The 18,511-nt window shown below is 44.5% G+C and overlaps 1 protein-coding gene across 1 annotated transcript in view; it reads right to left on the bottom strand.

Moving 5' to 3' along the window:
* The window catches only part of Anxa3 (annexin A3), a 52,584-nt gene extending 35,762 nt beyond the window's left edge, over window positions 1–16,822 (bottom strand). The window contains exons 1-2 of the mRNA NM_013470.2: window positions 16,644–16,822; window positions 12,754–12,806 (exon numbers count right to left, since the gene is read on the bottom strand). Coding sequence (NP_038498.2) covers window positions 12,754–12,768 — 15 coding nt within the window. The 5' untranslated portion in view covers window positions 12,769–12,806; window positions 16,644–16,822. The remainder of the gene's footprint in view (window positions 1–12,753; window positions 12,807–16,643) is intronic.
* Between the last annotated feature and the right edge of the window lie 1,689 nt (window positions 16,823–18,511).

Genomic DNA, 18,511 nt, shown 5'->3' with positions numbered 1-18,511 from the left:
GGACATGTGATGGTTGCCCCAAGATTCTTGTCTGAGAACTCTGCTGACATCTTGGAGCTTCAAGAATAGCATAGAGTATATATTTTTTTAAATAGCTACATTACTAATTTTAAGCACTTAAATTAGAAACACGACAGTGAGCTAAGAAAGACCATATTGCAAAAGAATAAAATATTCTGAAATTGCTGAAGAACTACATGACAGCCAAAAGGATGCTGAAGATCTTCAAAGTCACCATGTCCTCATATAGTATATTCTGACCTTTCAAATAAAAATCTGCACCAATCCCAGTAACATCTGACATTCTCTTTTTAAACGGGGACTTTCTACCCTGTTATTGAATGGTATTGATGGTGTTGTTGTGAATTAATATGGTCACATCTACGCTCTTCTGAAGTGTCTATTTTCATGAAAGGACATTATCTTGTCACATTAAAGTGAATGGAAAATTAATGTACTGGCACGGTAGAGACGAGAGTCTGCTGACTCAATAGATGAGATGGAACAATTTGTTTCAATGTTGTCAAACATTGTTTAAAGCACTCCAAAGGAAAAAATGAAAACTAACAAGCTAGAATGTGCCAGGTCTAAAGACAATGGAAGTGACTTAATCAGTCGCTTTAACATAATTCTTTGGAGTTCAAGGCTTAATAAGCTTTATAAACTGGCAGAGACAACTGACTTCATTACTATCCACTCCCACCTCTGAGTTCTCACCCTTCCCTTATCCACCTACCCCCTCCATTTGATGCTCTGGAAGGACCCATTAGGTGCCCCCATGCTAGGCACCTTGCATATGTTAACTACAACCTACTGCAGTCTGCAGATTGACTCTGTGTAAACTTTCATCCACTCAGCTAGCTGAGCCACAGATCTGCCTTTGAATGCAGTCTGTGCTGCTCTAAATCACCCCTGCATTTCTGGAATCATGCCTTAGTATCTCCTGAAGCGACACTTTAGAATGCATGTGACCATGTCCTGGATCTATTTCAGATATACTGAATTTTATTTTTAGGAACCAGGAACTAGGTTCTACATTCTTATGAAGTTCAATTTGTGTGATTCTATACCACGAGGTTACTTAACATGGCTTCTTCTGAATACAAGAAGACAATACGGTGGGTCCTTAATGTTCATGTCTTATAAAGATTCAGGGTTTACACTCTCTGTGACCTCTGGCCTGCTCTCTACCACCTACAAATCAAAATCTATTAAAATTCCAACTTACAAAACTAGATGAAGATAAAATTCCTAACTCATCATGCAACTCTTTTTTTCAGGTGAAGGGTTAGATGGGAGAAACAACTTACATAATAAAAGGGTTCATCTCCCTTTCCTTCCCTCTCTCCTTCTCCAAAATGCACACATACCTATCAACTTGAAAGAAGCCGTGGGAACCTGGTTTTTATTTAGTTGTTTATTTTGCTGTGCAGGATTCAAACCCCAGGGCCCCATACATGACAACTGAGTGTTCTGCCACTGAGCCAAAGCCCGGCCCAGAACAAGGGAATTCTGAAGTTGAATTCTAGTGAAATACTGAAACATGTTTTAGCCACTTAATATGAACAATATTACAGGATATACTTGGTAAGACTTGGCTATCCAGGCCATATCTATATAATTTATCAAAAGTGATTTTAAAATAAATAACCAGACTCATATTGTTTAATGCATACTAGATAATGAACAAAAGATCATACAAACATCTTAGATTTCTTCAGTGATCTTAATGAGGTAGATTCAAAGGAGTTGGAGACACAGCTCAGCTGTTAAGAGCACTTGCTGTTCCAGAGGACTCAAGTTCAGTTCCCAGTGCATAATCAGGAGTCTCACAACCATCTGAAACTCTATAGTTGCACAGGATCCAGTGTCATTGGCTTCCAGAGGTACCCACACTCAAATCTCTATGCCTGCATGCTGACACATGCCTACCTACACATATTTAAAAATAACAGAACAAGGGTGTGTTCAGTCCCAGAGAGATGGTTTGTCTAACAGAACTTTGTTGGTCAGGAAGGTGCCTAGACTTAAGGCCACCTCCATGTGAACAAGAGGCCCATGTTCTACACCTCATCACCTTGCCAGGGCTGGAGGTTAGGGAACTCTACCTCAATGGTTCTCAAAATGGCTTCCTGGATCACTCCATAGGAATCCCCTGGAATTTCCAGAGGTGTAAATCCTCAAGCCATAGCCCTCTTTCATAGAGTCCACAATGATGGGGTGGGACTCAGCGTCTGGCTTCATGAGACCCTCAGTGGTTTGAATGGATCACCAAGTGGCATAACCAACACTGCACTTCATTCTTGGTCCCCTAGAAAACTAGAATAAAGCCAGCAAGCAAGACCTGACTACTGCACGGGTGGAAGCTAAGGAACTCAGTTATGAGGTGTTGTTTTAGGAATGTTGATAGTTACAGCCAAAGCTCTTTGGATTGCCTGTTTCATTGCAGCCTTCCGGTTTTGTCAGACAAGATCCATTTATTGATTCTTTTTGTTTGTTTGTTTGGTTGGTTTTTATTCTTTTGGTTTTTCAAGACAGGGTTTCTCTGTGTAGCCCTGGCTGTCCTGGAACTCACTTTGTAGACCAGGCTGGCCTCGAACTCAGAAATTTGCCTGCCTCTGCCTTCCAAGTGCTGGGATTAAAGGTATACACCACCACTGCCTGGCCCATTTATTGATTCTTAGTTGAGGTCCTTTCCCTAGTACCGCAGTCAGTGCCAATGGGGAACCTCCATGGACATTTGGCTAAAACCACTTTCAAAATCATGCTTGGTCAGCATTCCACCTACTGTCTTGTGTATATTTAGTTTCTTCCCTTTTCTCAAACTTGACCTTTAAATGCTCCCAAAAGAAAAAGGATGGTGAAACCCACCGGGAAGTAAAGTAATGAGAAGAAGTAAGAAAACAAACAGGAATTCTTTGTAATAAGGGTGGTTAGTTGTTGTGTGTCTAGAGCTTTGCTAGGAACACTTTCAATCTCCATGATAAACACAAAAAGCAGGCTTGTAAACCCTGAGCCTGGATAGCCAGAGAGATGCTTAAGAACCTTGCCTAAACCGGGCGGTGGTGGTGCACGCCTTTAATCCCAGCACTCGGGAGGCAGAGGCAGGCAAATTTCTGAGTTCGAGGCCAGCCTGGTCTACAGAGTGAGTTCCAGGACAGCCAGGGCTACACAGAGAAACCCCTGTCTTGAAAAATAAAAAATAAATAAATAAATAAACAAACAAAAATAAAAATAATAAAAAAGAAGCTTGCCTAAGTTGATACAACCAGATAGTCCCTCCTGCTGTTCAACTTACTAGTCTAGACTAATATGGCCTTTAAATCTACCTTATGCCAGTAGAATTTTTCTCACTTCCTAAAGCCATCCTTTGGGTAGCCACAGAGCACGGTGGGTGCCCTGAAGCCACTGACACGGCCACGTTACCCTCAGGGTAACTGTCTGCTGTTCCCTTGGTCTCTCTAAACACGGCTGCATCTATTCCTTCATGGACTGTGCACCAGACCTGCAATAAATTGAAGCTCTTTGTTCAAAGGGTGAATAAAAGAGAAACATCGGGTGCCAGCTCTGTTGACACAAAGCATATTTAGAGCCAAATGCTCCAGAGAAAAAATGGCCGCCGCCGTGAGCACATTCCGAAGGTGAGGTGAAGCCATATCACGCATCACTTCATAAAGCCCCATAAAAGCCAGATCCAAAAAAATTAAGCCCCAGAGAAAACTCGAGGACTCAAGGGCTTTCAGAGAGCCTGGGAGAAATGATTACTCTCTGTGCTCAATGTCAAGTTGCTGTCCTGGGTCAGGAAGCTTTATGATACAAAGGGAAATGGAGCAGGCTGCAAAAACCAAAGCAGCCCAAACTTGAAGTGTTAAGACTTTTTGTTCAATTCTTCAAGTAAGAAGTGGCCTTTTAAAACCAAAGGAAGTGTCCTACTAGAGGCCCTGAACTAAAATAGAGTCACATGAGGCAGGTGGCATGAGATCATGCCTCTCCTATGCCAAAGACCCAACCAGCAGCCCAAAGAATGTAACTGTGATTGGATCTAGCTCACTCCCTAGGTCAATGGTTGGGATGAAGTCATGCTGCACAGGCATGGGCCTCTGATCCAGTATGACTAGTATCCAGTAAGAAGATGGCTCTGCAAAGACAGACTAGCCTGTGGGTAAGCCTGTGGGGGCATTTTCATGATTGGTGGTTATGTGAGAGGGTCCAGCTCCCTGCAGGCAGAACCACCCCTAGCTTGGTGGTCCTATGTGCCATAAGAAGGCAGGCAAACAAGTAAATAGTACTCCTTCATGGCTTCTGCTTCAGCTCCTGCCTCCAGGCCCTTCACAATGTGCTATTACTGAGGTGTACAGTGAAGTAAATCCCTCCCTTCTCAAGTTGACCTCAGTCAAGGCCCCTGACCACAGCAAGAGGAACCTTAACTACAACAGGCTCCTCATTTGACTTGGGGTACAAAGTGAGTTTCAAAGCCAGATCTATCATTGAGATGTGGGAGACGAGAGGGAAGGCGGAGGCAGAGTCCAGCTTCTCCACACTCCTGAATACAGCTGTGACTCCCGCCCATGTCGCAACCTGCAAGGTCAGGAAGAGTGAACACACCAGGAAGGAGAGAGGACTGGGATGTCTCCAACCAAGTAAGAAATGGGCAGTTAGGGCCCCCAGGACTCCTCAAACTCCACCTGCTGTGACCTGGCATTCTCCCTTCTCCTTACAGTTATGACCCAGGCCCAAGACAACCTTGAAATAAGACGTGGATGGAGCTCTGAGCTTCTCTCCCACACCAAGCCTCTCCTCAGGACTCCTGTCATGTTCTCTTTGAGTACTTGTCCTAATGGAGCTCTCCTTTAGGTGGGAAGTCTTTCTCTCTGTTTTCAGGACCTCATCATGGCTGCTGATGGGTCTCTTCTGAAGGGTCTCACCTCCTTTTTACAGGGCTTAAACCACTTACGATATCTTTCATTACTTATAAAAGTACCATCACAGATTCTCTCATCCTGGCACTCTGCACCTTCCTTGTAATCCCACACACAACTGTCTCTCAACTGGAGGAGCTACAGAAATGAGATCAAGTGTCCCCATCTGTCAAACAGCAAAGTCCCCAGAAAGAAGGGAGTGGTCAGGCAGGGAAGGGCAGACACGCTCTGACTGTCCTCAGGAACACATGATCACTGGTGAATTTGATCCATCTGCAGATTGCTGCTTGCAGCATTCCACAACATTTCCACCATTAAGGATCCCCCCTCTCCCCCATACCCCGTTCTTATGGTTTTAGGGGGCAGAGCCAGGGCCTTCTGCACTGCAGGCAAGCACTTGATCACTGAGCTACATCGCCCACAGCAAAGGCAGGTTCTTCATGTCTGCTACATGACTGGCATGTTCAGAATGTCTCGTTTCTCCAGTCTTCATTATATTCACCTAGTTTCCTAGTTTCCTAGTGACTATAGATATAACTTACAGTCAAAGCTTCTAAGTTTTGGCTTTAAGAGACTGCAGTTTGTGTCGTTACAATTTCATTAAAGAAATAAAGGCAGGTAAGGTTTCAGAAACCCAGCTCTTCAATGCGAGTCGCAAGGTGGTTTGATGAGAATATATTCGGCTCTGTCCTGGTTCTTGGCAAAGAGTTTCAAAAACCCTTGGAATTTCCTGAGTGGTTGGAGTGCCTTTGTTCTGAGTCTGAGGTGACTCATCATGGTCCTTTGACAGTTTCAGGAAGAGAGCTGGTCACCAGAAAGACCACATGATTTAGAGGGCTGAGATTGGAGCCAGCTTCACCTCTTGGGAAGGAAAGGAGTCTGGATATTAAATTCAATGCTACAATAACAAGTTAATAGTTTAATCAGTCATGTCCAATTAAAACTTTGACCACTGGCTCAGGGAACTTCCCTGTTGGTGAAGATGCTAATGTGCAGGAAAGTCAATGTGCTCTGATATCACAGTGGAGGGACATGGCAATACACACACACACACAGAGACACACACACAGACACACACACACACACACACACAGAGACACATACACACACATACACACACACACACACACACACACTTTTAAAATTTTTTTATTATTTTTTGTGCTCAGGAGTTTTTCCTGCACTTGTCTATGCACCATGTGCATGCCTGGAGCCTAAGGAGGCTACAAAAGATCACTGGATCCCTGTATCTTGAGTTACAGACAGTTGTCATCCACCATGTAAGTACTGGGAATTGAACCCAGGTCTTCTAGAAAAATAGCTAGTGAACTTAGCCACTTAGCCATTTCCCCAGTCCCTGCTATTGTGTCTTAATAGAAAGTTACATCCTAGAGCTGGAGAGATAGCTCAGTGGTTTTTAACATCCACATCAGGCAGCTTACAATGTCCTGTAACATCAGATCCACATGATCTAAAACCTTTGGCCCCCAGACACCTGTACATACATTCATACATGCAGGAACCCACATATAAATAAAAATAAAATGTTTTAAAAGTGTTATAAGCAATTCTATATTGCGAGGCAACATCCAACAAGAAACTGTGAGTTCCAGGCTAGACACCGGGGTCAGATGAAACATAAACAAAGACTTGGAAAATGTCAGAACAAAAGACATACTGGTGCACCAGAGATTACATATCAAAAACAGTGGCAGAGATTCAACATCTTCGGTTAGAACATGAAGAAACCAGGCATCGCCTCCTGCTCTTCAGCAGGAATGTACTGAGACAGTATCTGAGAATTTCTTCCTTGACCCTGTTCTGTCAGCAGCAATGTGGGCAGGGCCAGAGACACAGAGTTCCTTCGAGACACCTAATGTGAAGTCAGATTCCTGACTGCACCACAGAAAAGAATCTTGGGACAAGCCTGGTTTACACATGAGCATTGTAGAGGAAGAAAGTGATGGAAAAGGACAGCCCATGTTCACAGAAACGGGCACCACACAGCTTTCTGGGCCAGATTCTCTAGGGGAAGTTGTCATGGGCTGCACTGGGAGCTTGGGGATTCTGAGCTCATGACATCAACAGGTCATGACTGGACAGACTGACTTCAGCACAAACCCATTTGTATGAAGCTGGCTCCAGCCTACTCCCGAGAGGATTCTGGAGGCAGTCCCTGAAATACAACTTAAGAACTTCGTTATTTAAGGAATTTATGTCCTTATAAAAAGATAGTCCTGCTTAAATCTCTCTCTCTCTCTCTCTCTCTCTCTCTCTCTCTCTCCCTCTCCCTCTCCCTCTCCCTCTCCCTCTCCCTCTCCCTCTCCACTCCCCCTCACCCCATTTGGTGGTTTCTACTTTACATTTCAAGAGTTGTTTGGTAAGTGAGCCATTAAATAGGATTGCAGTTAATATGGTAAAACCATAAGCCGTACCATGGGCCATACGTAAGGTAAGGCTTTTTATAGTAAACAAAGTTTTGAGATTCCCAGGAGACTTTGAGTTCTCATCTAGGAAAAGAGAAAGACTTAAAGGTCACATGCACTCAGCTGTCAAACGTGGCTCCCTGCTATTTTAACATTCTTATTTGAAATTAGCTCCAGGTAAAAGGAATGTCTCTATATAGGCAATTGTCACAGCCAGTGTTATTACTTGTGCTGGAGTTCATGACTTTCAGCTGGCTGGTGACTCTAACCAGACCCCAGAATGAGAGGCTCTTTGCCTTTCTCGTGTCTCCTTAATTTTCTCTTTCAGCCCCGAGTTAATTACAATAAACTAACCACATGCTGGCAACCTCCCACTGCCCCAGAGCCGTGTAGGGATGGGCGGCCTAGATCACATATTTGTGCCTGGGTGTGTATTTGCTTTTTGTGCAAGGAGGAAGAAAAAAACAAGAATGAGCTCAGCGGGGCCTCGGACATAAATTCCTTAAATAACCAAGTTCTTAGGTTGTCTTTCAGGGACTGCCTCCAGAATCCTCTCGGGGGTAGGCTGGAGCCAGCTTCACACAAATGGGTCAGTGCTGAAGTCAGTCTGTCCAGTCATGACCTGTTGATGTCATGAGCTCAATCCCCAAGCCCCCAATGCAGCCCATGACACCTTCTTCTAGAGAATTGTGGTCCAGGAAGCTGTGTGATGCCCGTTTCTGCTTGTGCCACACAACACTAAGACTCCCCCTTTGCACCATCCATTTAGAAAGCAGTTGGTCCCCTTCCACTTTCTAAAAAGCCCTCTGCTGCTATCTTACAGAGGTAGCTCTGGGCAGCTTAGCTCATGGAGTCCCTGTCAGTCAACTATGCAATAAACATTTTTTTCCCCTCATAGCAACACAGTGCTGCAGTACTGGTCTGTATGGCTATGTACCATGTGCTTGCCTGGAGCCTGCAGAGGCTACAAAAGACCACTGGATCCCTGCACCTTGAGTTCACTACATGAGTGCTGGGAATTGAACCTAGATCCTTGGGAAGAACAGCTAGTGTCCCTGATATTGTGTCTTAATAGAAACCTACACTCCTGGAGCTGGAGAGATGGCTTGGTGCTGGAGTTCATGACTTTCCTAGCACCCACATCAGGCAGCTTACAAACTTCTGATGTAGCATCAGATCCACATGATCTAATACCTCTGGTCTCCCCAGAATTGGGCACACTAGTGTCAGCAAATCTTTGTGTCACAGCAGAACTTTCTGATTAAATGATTAAAGCCAGAGGGCTGGGGAGGTAGCTTGGTTAGGGAAGTGCTTGCTTGGTGAGCATGAAGGGCTGAATTCAGATCCTGTGCACCAGTGTGAAAAGCCGTTAGCAGCAGAGTGTGACTGTGATCCCAGAGCTGGAAGTCAGACACAGGAGTCTTACTGTTTAGGAGTCTTTTTTTTTTTTTTAAGACACACTAAAGTTTATTTTTTATCATTTTGGTCTAACTGTTATTAAATTTTCTAGAACAATAGTATTATTGAATTATGATGTTATTACAAATTATGACACAACTTAAATACTCAAAGAAAGTGAAACTTTAAATTCCAAACTACCAAAAAGCATACTGAGAAATCTCGATCACGTTCTCCACAGATGATAAAATTTAAAAGGCAGGGGACACACTAGACACAGTGGGCAGCAACAGATAATGAACTTCATCAAACAAGTAGAAGTACTTATATAATACGGGCGGTGGTGGTGGAGAGAGAGAGAAAGAGAGAGAGAGAGAGAGAGAGAGAGAGAGAGAGAGAGAGAGAGAGGAGAGAGAGGAGAGAGAGAGAAAGAGAGGAGAGAGAGAGAGAGAGAGAGAGAGGCCCTACAGAGCAGATTCGTTTTTCCTCTAGAGGGCTGGAGGTTTTAAGTAGTTTTGGTGGCTTGAGATACCCTTTCTTTAATTTTGGACTGACCAGGTTAAACAAAGAAAAGGAAACTAATAGGCCCACAGCTTCAGGTAAATACAGTCAGGACTCAGGATCTGCACTGAACATATTTGACCAGCCTGAATCAGTCAGCCAGAGGGGAGGGACCCTGCTAGCTGGAAAAGCATGGCAGGCTTTTGTCTCAAGTCTCAAGTGAGAGATAAGCCGGAAGTCTGCCATCTTTATTGCTAGCCTCCTGACCCTTCTTAGTCCCTGACTCCCCCGCCACCATACTAGCTCCCAAGCTCTGGGCTCCCCAAACTTCACAGGCCCCCCTCCTTCTAGATACCAGTTCCTGGCATGGTTTCCCCGGCTCCTTTCTATACTCCCTCCCTCCCAGATAGCCCTGGCCATGACCAGTCTCCTCCTTTCTCTCTGCTCTTTACCAGATGCCTCTGGCTGTTCTCTCTCTCTCTCTCTCTCTCTCTCTCTCTCCTACAGTCTTTACTGCACTCTTGCTTACAGCCCTCACATACATCCTTACATGTTCACAAGCACTTACATGGACGCATACAAGAATATTAAGCCTGAAAAATTATTTTTTGGTAAATCTCAACCCATCTAAAATGCATCGTTCAGTAGTAGTGAGACTATTCCCGTTGTTCTGAAGCAATTACCAGAACCTTTTCATACTGCAGAACACAAGTTCTATGCGGTCTTAACCATAACACGCTCTGGCCCTCCTGTGCTCCAGGAAGCCACAGTCCTCTGCGTATTTCATAGGAGGAGTTGTGCAATGTTTATCTTTCCATGACTGTCTTATTTTACTAGCTGGACATGCTCATGGTTCACCCGTTTTTAAGACACCTTCCATTCTAAGGCTGGATGGTATTCCACATTGTGCACATGGAACACACTGTTCATTCAGAGTCGGTTTCTAGCTATCGAAATCTTATGTTTACATCGGAAAATATACTGCTATGAGAATCAGTTCATATTGCAGATAGGGCTGTGAGATAATGAAAGAGATTTGGCAGGTGTGTGAATGTGTGTGTGTGTGAATATGTGTATTGTGTGTGTGAGAGAGAGTATGTGTGTTATGGTGTGTGTGTGTGTGTGTGAGTGTGTGTTTGGTGGGAGTGGCACTAAAGTAGCCCAACTGTCGAGAACTCTTTATGTAGTCGAGACTATCCGTAAACTCCAGATCCACCTGCCAAGTGCTGGGATTATGGGTTTTGTATGGCCACGTGCAGCAAAAAATACCTCTGACCTGTTCATGCAGTGCTGAGGGTGGGACCCAGTGCCTTAGCACATGTTAGGTGTGCACTCCACCATGGAGGAACACTGCCAGCTAACTGCTTTACCTTCAACGTATAGTCACTTGCTATGGCTTGACTGCAACAGGAAACTCATATCTTGTGTCTCACCCTCAACCCCAGTGTCTCTGAGCCTGTTAAGTGTGTCAGTAGACTTCATGCTAATTTTCTAGCGCACCCCGGCTAGCGTTTTGAGAAGCCTCTTCACGACTCTTTTGGAGACGTACACAGTCAGAGGGCTTTCGGGTATGGAGAGCACTAAAGTTGGCTCTTGACCAGTGCTCGGCACAGCTCCCCTGCATGGTCCACACCTCTGCATGCTTTTCCTTCAAGTTCTCTAACTCATAAAATGTACTCATGGCTTAAAGGCACAAGAGTCGATAGGGAGACATGAGAAAGAGTCAACCTACCCGAGGTGCCACCTGCCTAGGAAGTTGTCAGAGATGCTTTGTGCCTGTATCTCTTCCATGTCCTTTTTTTATACAGAGCCTCTGCATCTACCCCTCCTGTAACTTGAGCTTATCACTGATAACTCATTCTGGTACAGTTTCTAATGTTATTTCATAGAGCTGAATATTATCCCTACATTTTAAAAAATAATTACATTAAAATGGCTGCAAGTTAAAAAAAACAAGTAATTCGTACCTACTGAGTAATCATTACATTGCCTGTATATTTCCAATCATACAAGCAAATATGCTTTGACCTTTGTTTTTCAACCTTCATTCACATTCATGATACATGAGAAGTAGAGTTGCTGGAATAAAGGACAAGAATATTTAACGATGACGGATGCTGACCCGAATGCTGTCCAAAAGTATAACCAGCTCCTATGAACAATTTGAAGGTTCCTATTGAGTGCATAACTTTGTCTTGCTATTTTTTCCAGCTACCTGCCTCTTCAGTAGAAAATGGTTCCTTTTCCCATGAATTCTGGTATTTCCTCAGTTCTGAGAGGTTCTGTCTACAGATGAATTGGATACTTGCAATTCCTTTCACTTGCTACTTTGTGTCTACAGTTTCCCATTGAGCGCAGTTTTGAAATTGCTTTAGTCAAGTCATTTGTGTGTTACAGAAATAAATCCGCCTGATGTTCTACAAATGTGTTGCCCTGAAGGTTATCTTCTCATTCTATTTACGATGTTGCTGCCACAGTTACAAATTTACACATAAACAAATTAAAGAAAACCTTTTGTCTTTTGCTTTAGGCCTATGGTTGTAATGGCCTTACCCATTCCAAATTAATTCTAAAAGATCCACTTGAGCTTTATTTTTTGTATAATTGTGTATTTATTTATTTATTTTATATGCATGCATGTATGTACATGCATGTACATATGCTCATAGTCATGTGGCAGTATGTGCGTGCAGGTATGTGGAGGTCACAGAACAGCACTGTGTTTCATTCCTGGGGAGCTGTTCCCTGTAGTTTTTGAGACAGGGGCTCCCATAGGGACCTGGGCCTTGCCACTGTAAGCACGTTACTAACCATTCCCTCACTTCTATGCTTTACACATTTAAATTTTATTTTAATGTAAGAGGGGACGTGGAATATAGATTTACTTTCCCCCAATGAGCTAGAAGTCTCTCTAATTTTGCTAACAGAAGAAACTATCTTTCCTTGCTGATAATAAATGTCATCTTTATAGTTGTGTAGGCTGAGTTATACAATACATTTTTTTTTCTCCATTAAGGCCTCTTTGCCAAGTATGGACTGCTATTATACCCTTAAAAATGTTTACTGTATGTGTGTATGTGTGTGTGTGGGAGTGTTACATGCACATAAATACGGGTGTCCTTCCTGTGAGGCTGGAGCCACAGGCGGTTGTACGCAGCCTGATGTGGATTCTGAGAACTGAAACCCAGTCTCTACATTTAAGTGTAGTTTTGAAGCATGACACCAGCCCCTCTGATACATTTTTACTACTAGTCCTTCTTAGATAAGCTCTCCCTACATACTCGGTCTCTCCCCACACTTGACATTCTTCTGCCTTAACTTTCAGAGTTCTGGAGTTACAGATACATGCCACCACACCTGCTTATGACACATATACTTTACTATTCTTAAATGTGCTCTAGCTTTTGGCTATTTTTTAAATAGTTAATCAACTTTCATATATATATATATATATCAGTTTGTCCTTCTGTTTGACTCACGTAAGCCACGGTGCTTTGGCTTTTACTCACCCAGATAGAGGCCATGACAGTCCACCTTTCTCTCAAGCCGAGATCACAGCAATCTAGAAAAGAAACAAAGTATTAAAGGGACAAAGCCATGTTGTGATTCAGCACACAACATTTTCAGTCCAACTCTTAATGCTTAATCCAGAAAGCAACAGTCAGCAGTCAATGAGAAACTTCTCTGGAGGAGGGTGTGTATCTGACATCAAGAAACCTGTTCCCTGAGCAAGGATTAACTAAGCATTTAGCAATTTCAACTGCTAGCAGAGTCATTCTGGTCTGGCCAACTGTCCTCAGTACACCAGTTAGACAGAGATAAGTAAGAATCAAAAGTAGAGAAAGGAGATTTACTCAAAGTGGCCCATTGGGAAGAGGAACAAACAAGGAGGTACAGAAAACCCCATGTCTGTCTTCAGGGTACCGACACGGAGGAGACAGTTAGCAGTACTGCCTGAGAAGACTTCCCTGGAAACTAACTTTCTTTCTTTCTTCTCTCTCTTTCTTTTTGGTTTTTCGAGACAGGGTTTCTCTGTATAGCCCTGGCTGGCCTCGAACTCAGAAATCCACCTGCCTCTGCCTCCCAAGTGCTGGGATTAAAGGCATGCGCCTCCACAGCCCAGCTCCCTGGAAACTTTCAATCTTTAAATACTCCATCTCTATAGTGTGGTAGCCAAAGGAAGGGACCCAGGTGTCCTTCCCCCCTCCCCCTGCCTTAGAACAGCGACAAAGAGGTCATGTTGGCCCTGGACTTTTGAGGGCCGCAGGGCAGGAAAAATTCAGCTCTGTACTCTGGGCCTTAGAAGAATAGTTTCTGGGAAGCCTCTTTTCACTTCTTTTTTAAAACCAATAGTGTTGCTGTCTGCAGTCCCAGCCTGTGAGAGGTTGGGGCAGAAGGATCACCTGATCTGCACAAGGACACCACATCTCAAAAGGACAGCAACAAAACCAGGAGAACTGTACGGGTCCATTACTGATTTCTTCTAACCCAGAACAGGTTGCCATCATAGGGAAAAGAAAGGAGAAGAAGAAGAAGAAGAAGAAGAAGAAGAAGAAGAAGAAGAAGAAGAGGAGGAGGAGGAGGAGGAGGAGGAGGAGGAGGAGGAGGAGGAGGAGGAGGAGGAGGAGGAGGAGGAGGAGGAGGAGGAAGAGGAAGAGGAGAAGGAGAAGGAGGAGAAGGAGAAGGAGAAGGAGGAGAAGGAGAAGGGGAAGAAGAAGAAGAAGAAGAAGAAGAAGAAGAAGAAGAAGAAGAAGAAGAAGAAGAAGAAGAAGAAGAAGAAGAAGAAGAAGAAGAAGAAAGAATTTGTTTCTCACCCCCAAACCAAGACAAATTCTAGCTGGGTTTGAACTGATTCCTTGCCTGTACATTTTACAAGATCCAAGCCTACGCAGCTTGTTATAAATACCCATTTCTACTCTTTGAGGAGGTCAAGCTAATTCCAAGTAGGTGCAGACAGGAAAAGGGCCACTTCCTTGAACCCAGGCACACCTTCCATAAGTAAACATTACTCAGATGTGCTGGCTTGTCTCCAGTGTGGATTCAGAAATACAAACTGTTCCCACCCATCCTGGCAACAAAATATTCTAAAACTTCAGTGGCAGTTCAGGGCCAAAGATGGACCTGAAACCACATTAATAGTCACTGGAAGTATTTAGCCCTAATGTTTGCTCATTCTCTGAAACTTCTGTGTTCTCTTTTTTTTTCTTCTTTTTCTTTTTTGTTTTGTTTTGTTTTGTTTTGGGGGGGGGGGGCAGAGGTGAGACAGGGTTTCTCTGTGTATCCCTGGCTGTCCTGGAACTCATTCTGTAGACCAGGCTGGCCTCAAACTCAGAAATCCACCTGCCTCTGCCTCCCAAGTGCTGGGATTAAAGGTGTGCGCCACCACTGCTCCCCTGGCCTGTCCTCTCTAATTAAAGGGTCTGACCCTCTATCTCTCTCCAGACTATACAGTGGATACAGGATAAGGTTGCTTCTTGTCACGTACAACAGGCCTTCCCATTTTGGTCCCGAATGCAGCTGTGTTCAGAGCTGAGGAGTTTCATAAGCAACTGGATCAGGAATGGTCACTTTAACCTCAACAATAGATCAATCCATTGATGGTGTCCTAATTTAATGGGAAACAGTGGAAGCTTAAGGGGTAAGACTCCCTAAAGAGAGCAGATCCCTTAGGAGCGGCCTCAGAGCTCCCTGTATTCTCCCTGGCACTGCCCACACTTGGTCTCTGCGTCTTGGCGGCCATGAGGTGGGGTATTCTCCTCTGCCAGGGACTCTGTTATGAGCATGTCCTGCCTCACGTTGAATGATTAGCAACGGAGCCAGCTGACCTGACCTGGGCTAAAATCTCTAAAACCATGAGCTAAAAAGACATCTTTCTTCCTTTTAAATTCTTCCTCTCAGATGTTCTGTCACACAGACAAAATGCTAACACATCTCTTAATTCGAGACCTAATTTGAGTCAGGATTTCCTCATGTGTAAAATAGGGAGATGGCTGTTTCTATTGCTGGGAGGAAATAAGATAGATTATGCTGTCAGCCAGCATCTTGTGTTTTTACTAGGTGTCAGGTGACAGGCAAAGTGTTAGAAAGTGAGCTCTCAAAGCTGGGGATTTGTGCAATGTTTATTCACTGGTGTATATGAAAAAAAAAAAACTGTATTCAATGATTTAAACATAAGCCTCAGAATAACCTAGTTAGTGAGAGAGACATCATTAACAGCACAGGAAGATGCTGGAGGCACAGGAAGCAATAGTGAAATCCCCACCATACAGCTATTGGGTCGACCCGACTGAACCCAGGCATCTAGATTGCAAAGGAATGAACCGTTAATCCCCAAGCCCTGTGGCCCCGGACCCAAACTGATGCTTGACATTTGTTGATCCAATATAATGTGGAAATTTCTAAGAAGTATTATCAAGCCATCCTTTAAGCTTGTAAAAAGTAGAGAATTACTCCATAGTGCAAGCCAAGTGATCTAACAATAGAGCTTTAAACACATCCTTCCTGAAGGGGATTACAGCAGCTACATTTTCTTGTACTTCCTCCTGCTGGCATTTCTACCGATTTCTCAACACCAACAGATCTGCGGACAGTGGTCTGATCTTCGTTTGAGTTTAAAAGTACCTTTCTAGGCAGTTTGAAACTTCCACCTTCAGGAAAACCAGTAATGATTCTTCATAGAATAACCTTTTAGTCTGCTTTTTATGATGTTGGTGAGGAGTAGAAACTGAAGTTCTCTCGGGGGCAGGAACCTCTTCTCTTTAACGCACCTCCTGGGGAAGAATTTTGCCCCGGCTGCTCAACTTTCTATTGGCACAGGACCCAGAACTTCTATATATGGCTATTTGCAATCACAAACCACATACCTCTACCTCGATACCTCACCTGCTGACTCAAGAAGCAGGGGAGGTGATTCATGTCTAGTGAATAGAATTCTGTTGCAATCAAAGAAAACGGTGTCTTTTAAAAGAGAAAACCGAAGTTCCCCAACTCTCAAAGTCCAATACATCTTTCTCCTACCTATACAAAGTAAAGCTAAAAGACACTTGGAGGGGAGAAAGATCTCTCATGGGAGCCTTAGGAAAAAAGTTCTCAGCACAGAACTCTGAGCAGGGGCAGGAGACCTTCCTCTAACCCTTCTTCTTTTAAATGTTTCCGAGACATTTAGGAATGAGCAGTCCCCTGGATGTGAGCTTGGGCTGCAAGACCCTAAGTTTGATAACTTACTCAGCTCGGCCCTTGTGCCCCCCAGGTCAAGTCTCTTCTATTTCCATAGAAGGGAAGAGGGCTTGGGGGAAGGGAGGGGAGGGAACAGCCCCAGGAGCAAGCTGCGCTCACGACCTGGGACTCCGCGGGAACCTGATGTTCCGTGGTTGTAGAGGGGCGGGCATGGGAAACTTACCCTTGGGGCCGCGGAGGCGAAGCCCAGGCAGAAGCTCAGCGAAGGTGAAAGATCAGCCTCGGCCGGCCGTAGCTCCCGGCTAGCCTGGGTGGCAACCCAGACCGCACCCTTCCTCAGCCCCTCCTCCTGTTTCTACTCACGGACTGCCCAGGACCGGCTTGCAAGTGGCTCTTGGATCCAGGATCCTCTCTGCTCCAGTCGTGACCTACCCACCACGCCCCCCTCGCAAGCCCTCCCCTTCCCCTGTCTCCCTCACATCCTCCTCCAGCTTCCTCCAAACCCAAACCCTTTCCTCTGTCTTCTTTCTTTTCACTTTTCTCACCCCCCGCCCATCCCCCGCCCACCCCCACTCCCACCCCCTCCTTTTAGGGCTTGGCTCATTTTCTAGACAGCATGGATTCAGAGTTGACAGTCCTCACAGGTACCTATACTAAGTATGGCTTACTTACCTAGAGGGTCCTTCGAGTCAGGCACTGGTCTAAACCCCGCATGATAACCAAACTACAAGACAGATGCGATTGTACTCATTTTACAAGGAGTCACAGAGGCAAGGGAGGTCAAATCATACAGAAAGAACGGCAGAGCTAGATTTTGAGTTTATGAGTCTGAGGAGTGTCTCTGCTTGGCCTTTTGACTCTAAAGGGAGGATTAGAGCTCAGAGAAGCACCAGTGTTTGTGTTTTGAGCCCTCAGAACCACAGGTAAGTCACGGAGGATAAACATTAAATTCCCACTAAAATGGCCAGTTTTGTGTCAGCTCCCCACAAACTAGAACCCTTAATTGAGAAAGTGACTCCCATAAAATGAGGTTTAGGCAAGCCTTTAGGACTCTGTTTCCTTAATTAGCGTTTGAGGTGGGAGGACCCAGACCATTGTGGGCGGTGCTATCCCTGGGCTGCTGGTCCTTGTATGCCTTTAAGGACTGATCAAGTCCTAGAGAGCAAAATAGACAGCATTCTTCCCTTGGCCTTTGCGCAAGCTCCTGCTTCCGGTTCCAGGGTCCCTCTAGGTTCCTGCCCTGACTTCTTTCAATGGCAGGGTGTGCTGCGGACGCATAAACTGAAACAAACTCGTTCCTTCCTCCTCAAGTTTCTTTTCGCCACGATGTTTTACCCCAGCAATAGAAACCTAAAGACATCCACTTAATATCGGGTAGTGTCTGTGAAAGAAGATAGGTGGAAAAGCCACTAATTATCAGACATTGAAGTTAGTGGACTATGTCATCTGTTTACTTTTACATTCTTCAGGTTGTTTCTAGGACACAGAAGTTTTTATTAAAGCCTGTGGAACAGAGGGGCTAGGGGAATATCTCAGAGGGTAAAAAGTTTGTAAAAAACGAGGTCCTAAGTTTGAATCCTCAGGACCCATGTAAAATTTGGTATTAATCTGTGTTTTGGAGCTGGCTGGCAAACCAGCTTAACCAATGGTAAGTTCCTGGTTCTGTGTGAGACTCTGTCAAGGGAATAAGGCAGACAGCAACACTGGAAGACATACTGCTCTGGTTTCTGCATGCTCAGACACACACAACAAACGCATGTGCATATACACCCCACTACCACTATCACCACCACCACCACCACCACCACCACCACCACCATCACCACCACAACCTCCAGCATCACCACAACCTCCAGCATCACCATCATTACCCTCATCATCACCGTCATCATCACCACCACCACCACCACAAAACATAAAGATGTACAGAAGAGGAAGCAAGTGTAGACAAACTGAGTGAGCAGGTCAAGTAAGTGGATGTGGTCAGCAGACCAGCCCTGATGTTACTCTACCTCGGTGCAGAACTTCATCAAGAATCTTAGGTTTTCTGTATTGGGGCATAGTTATAGTTTTTCTCATATGTTATTTTAT

This window comes from Mus musculus, chromosome 5, assembly GCF_000001635.26.
Source record: "Mus musculus strain C57BL/6J chromosome 5, GRCm38.p6 C57BL/6J".
NCBI classification, from domain to species: Eukaryota; Metazoa; Chordata; class Mammalia; order Rodentia; family Muridae; genus Mus; species Mus musculus.
Note: the sequence above shows the minus strand (reverse complement) of the source record. Positions and strands in the feature narration are given on the sequence as shown.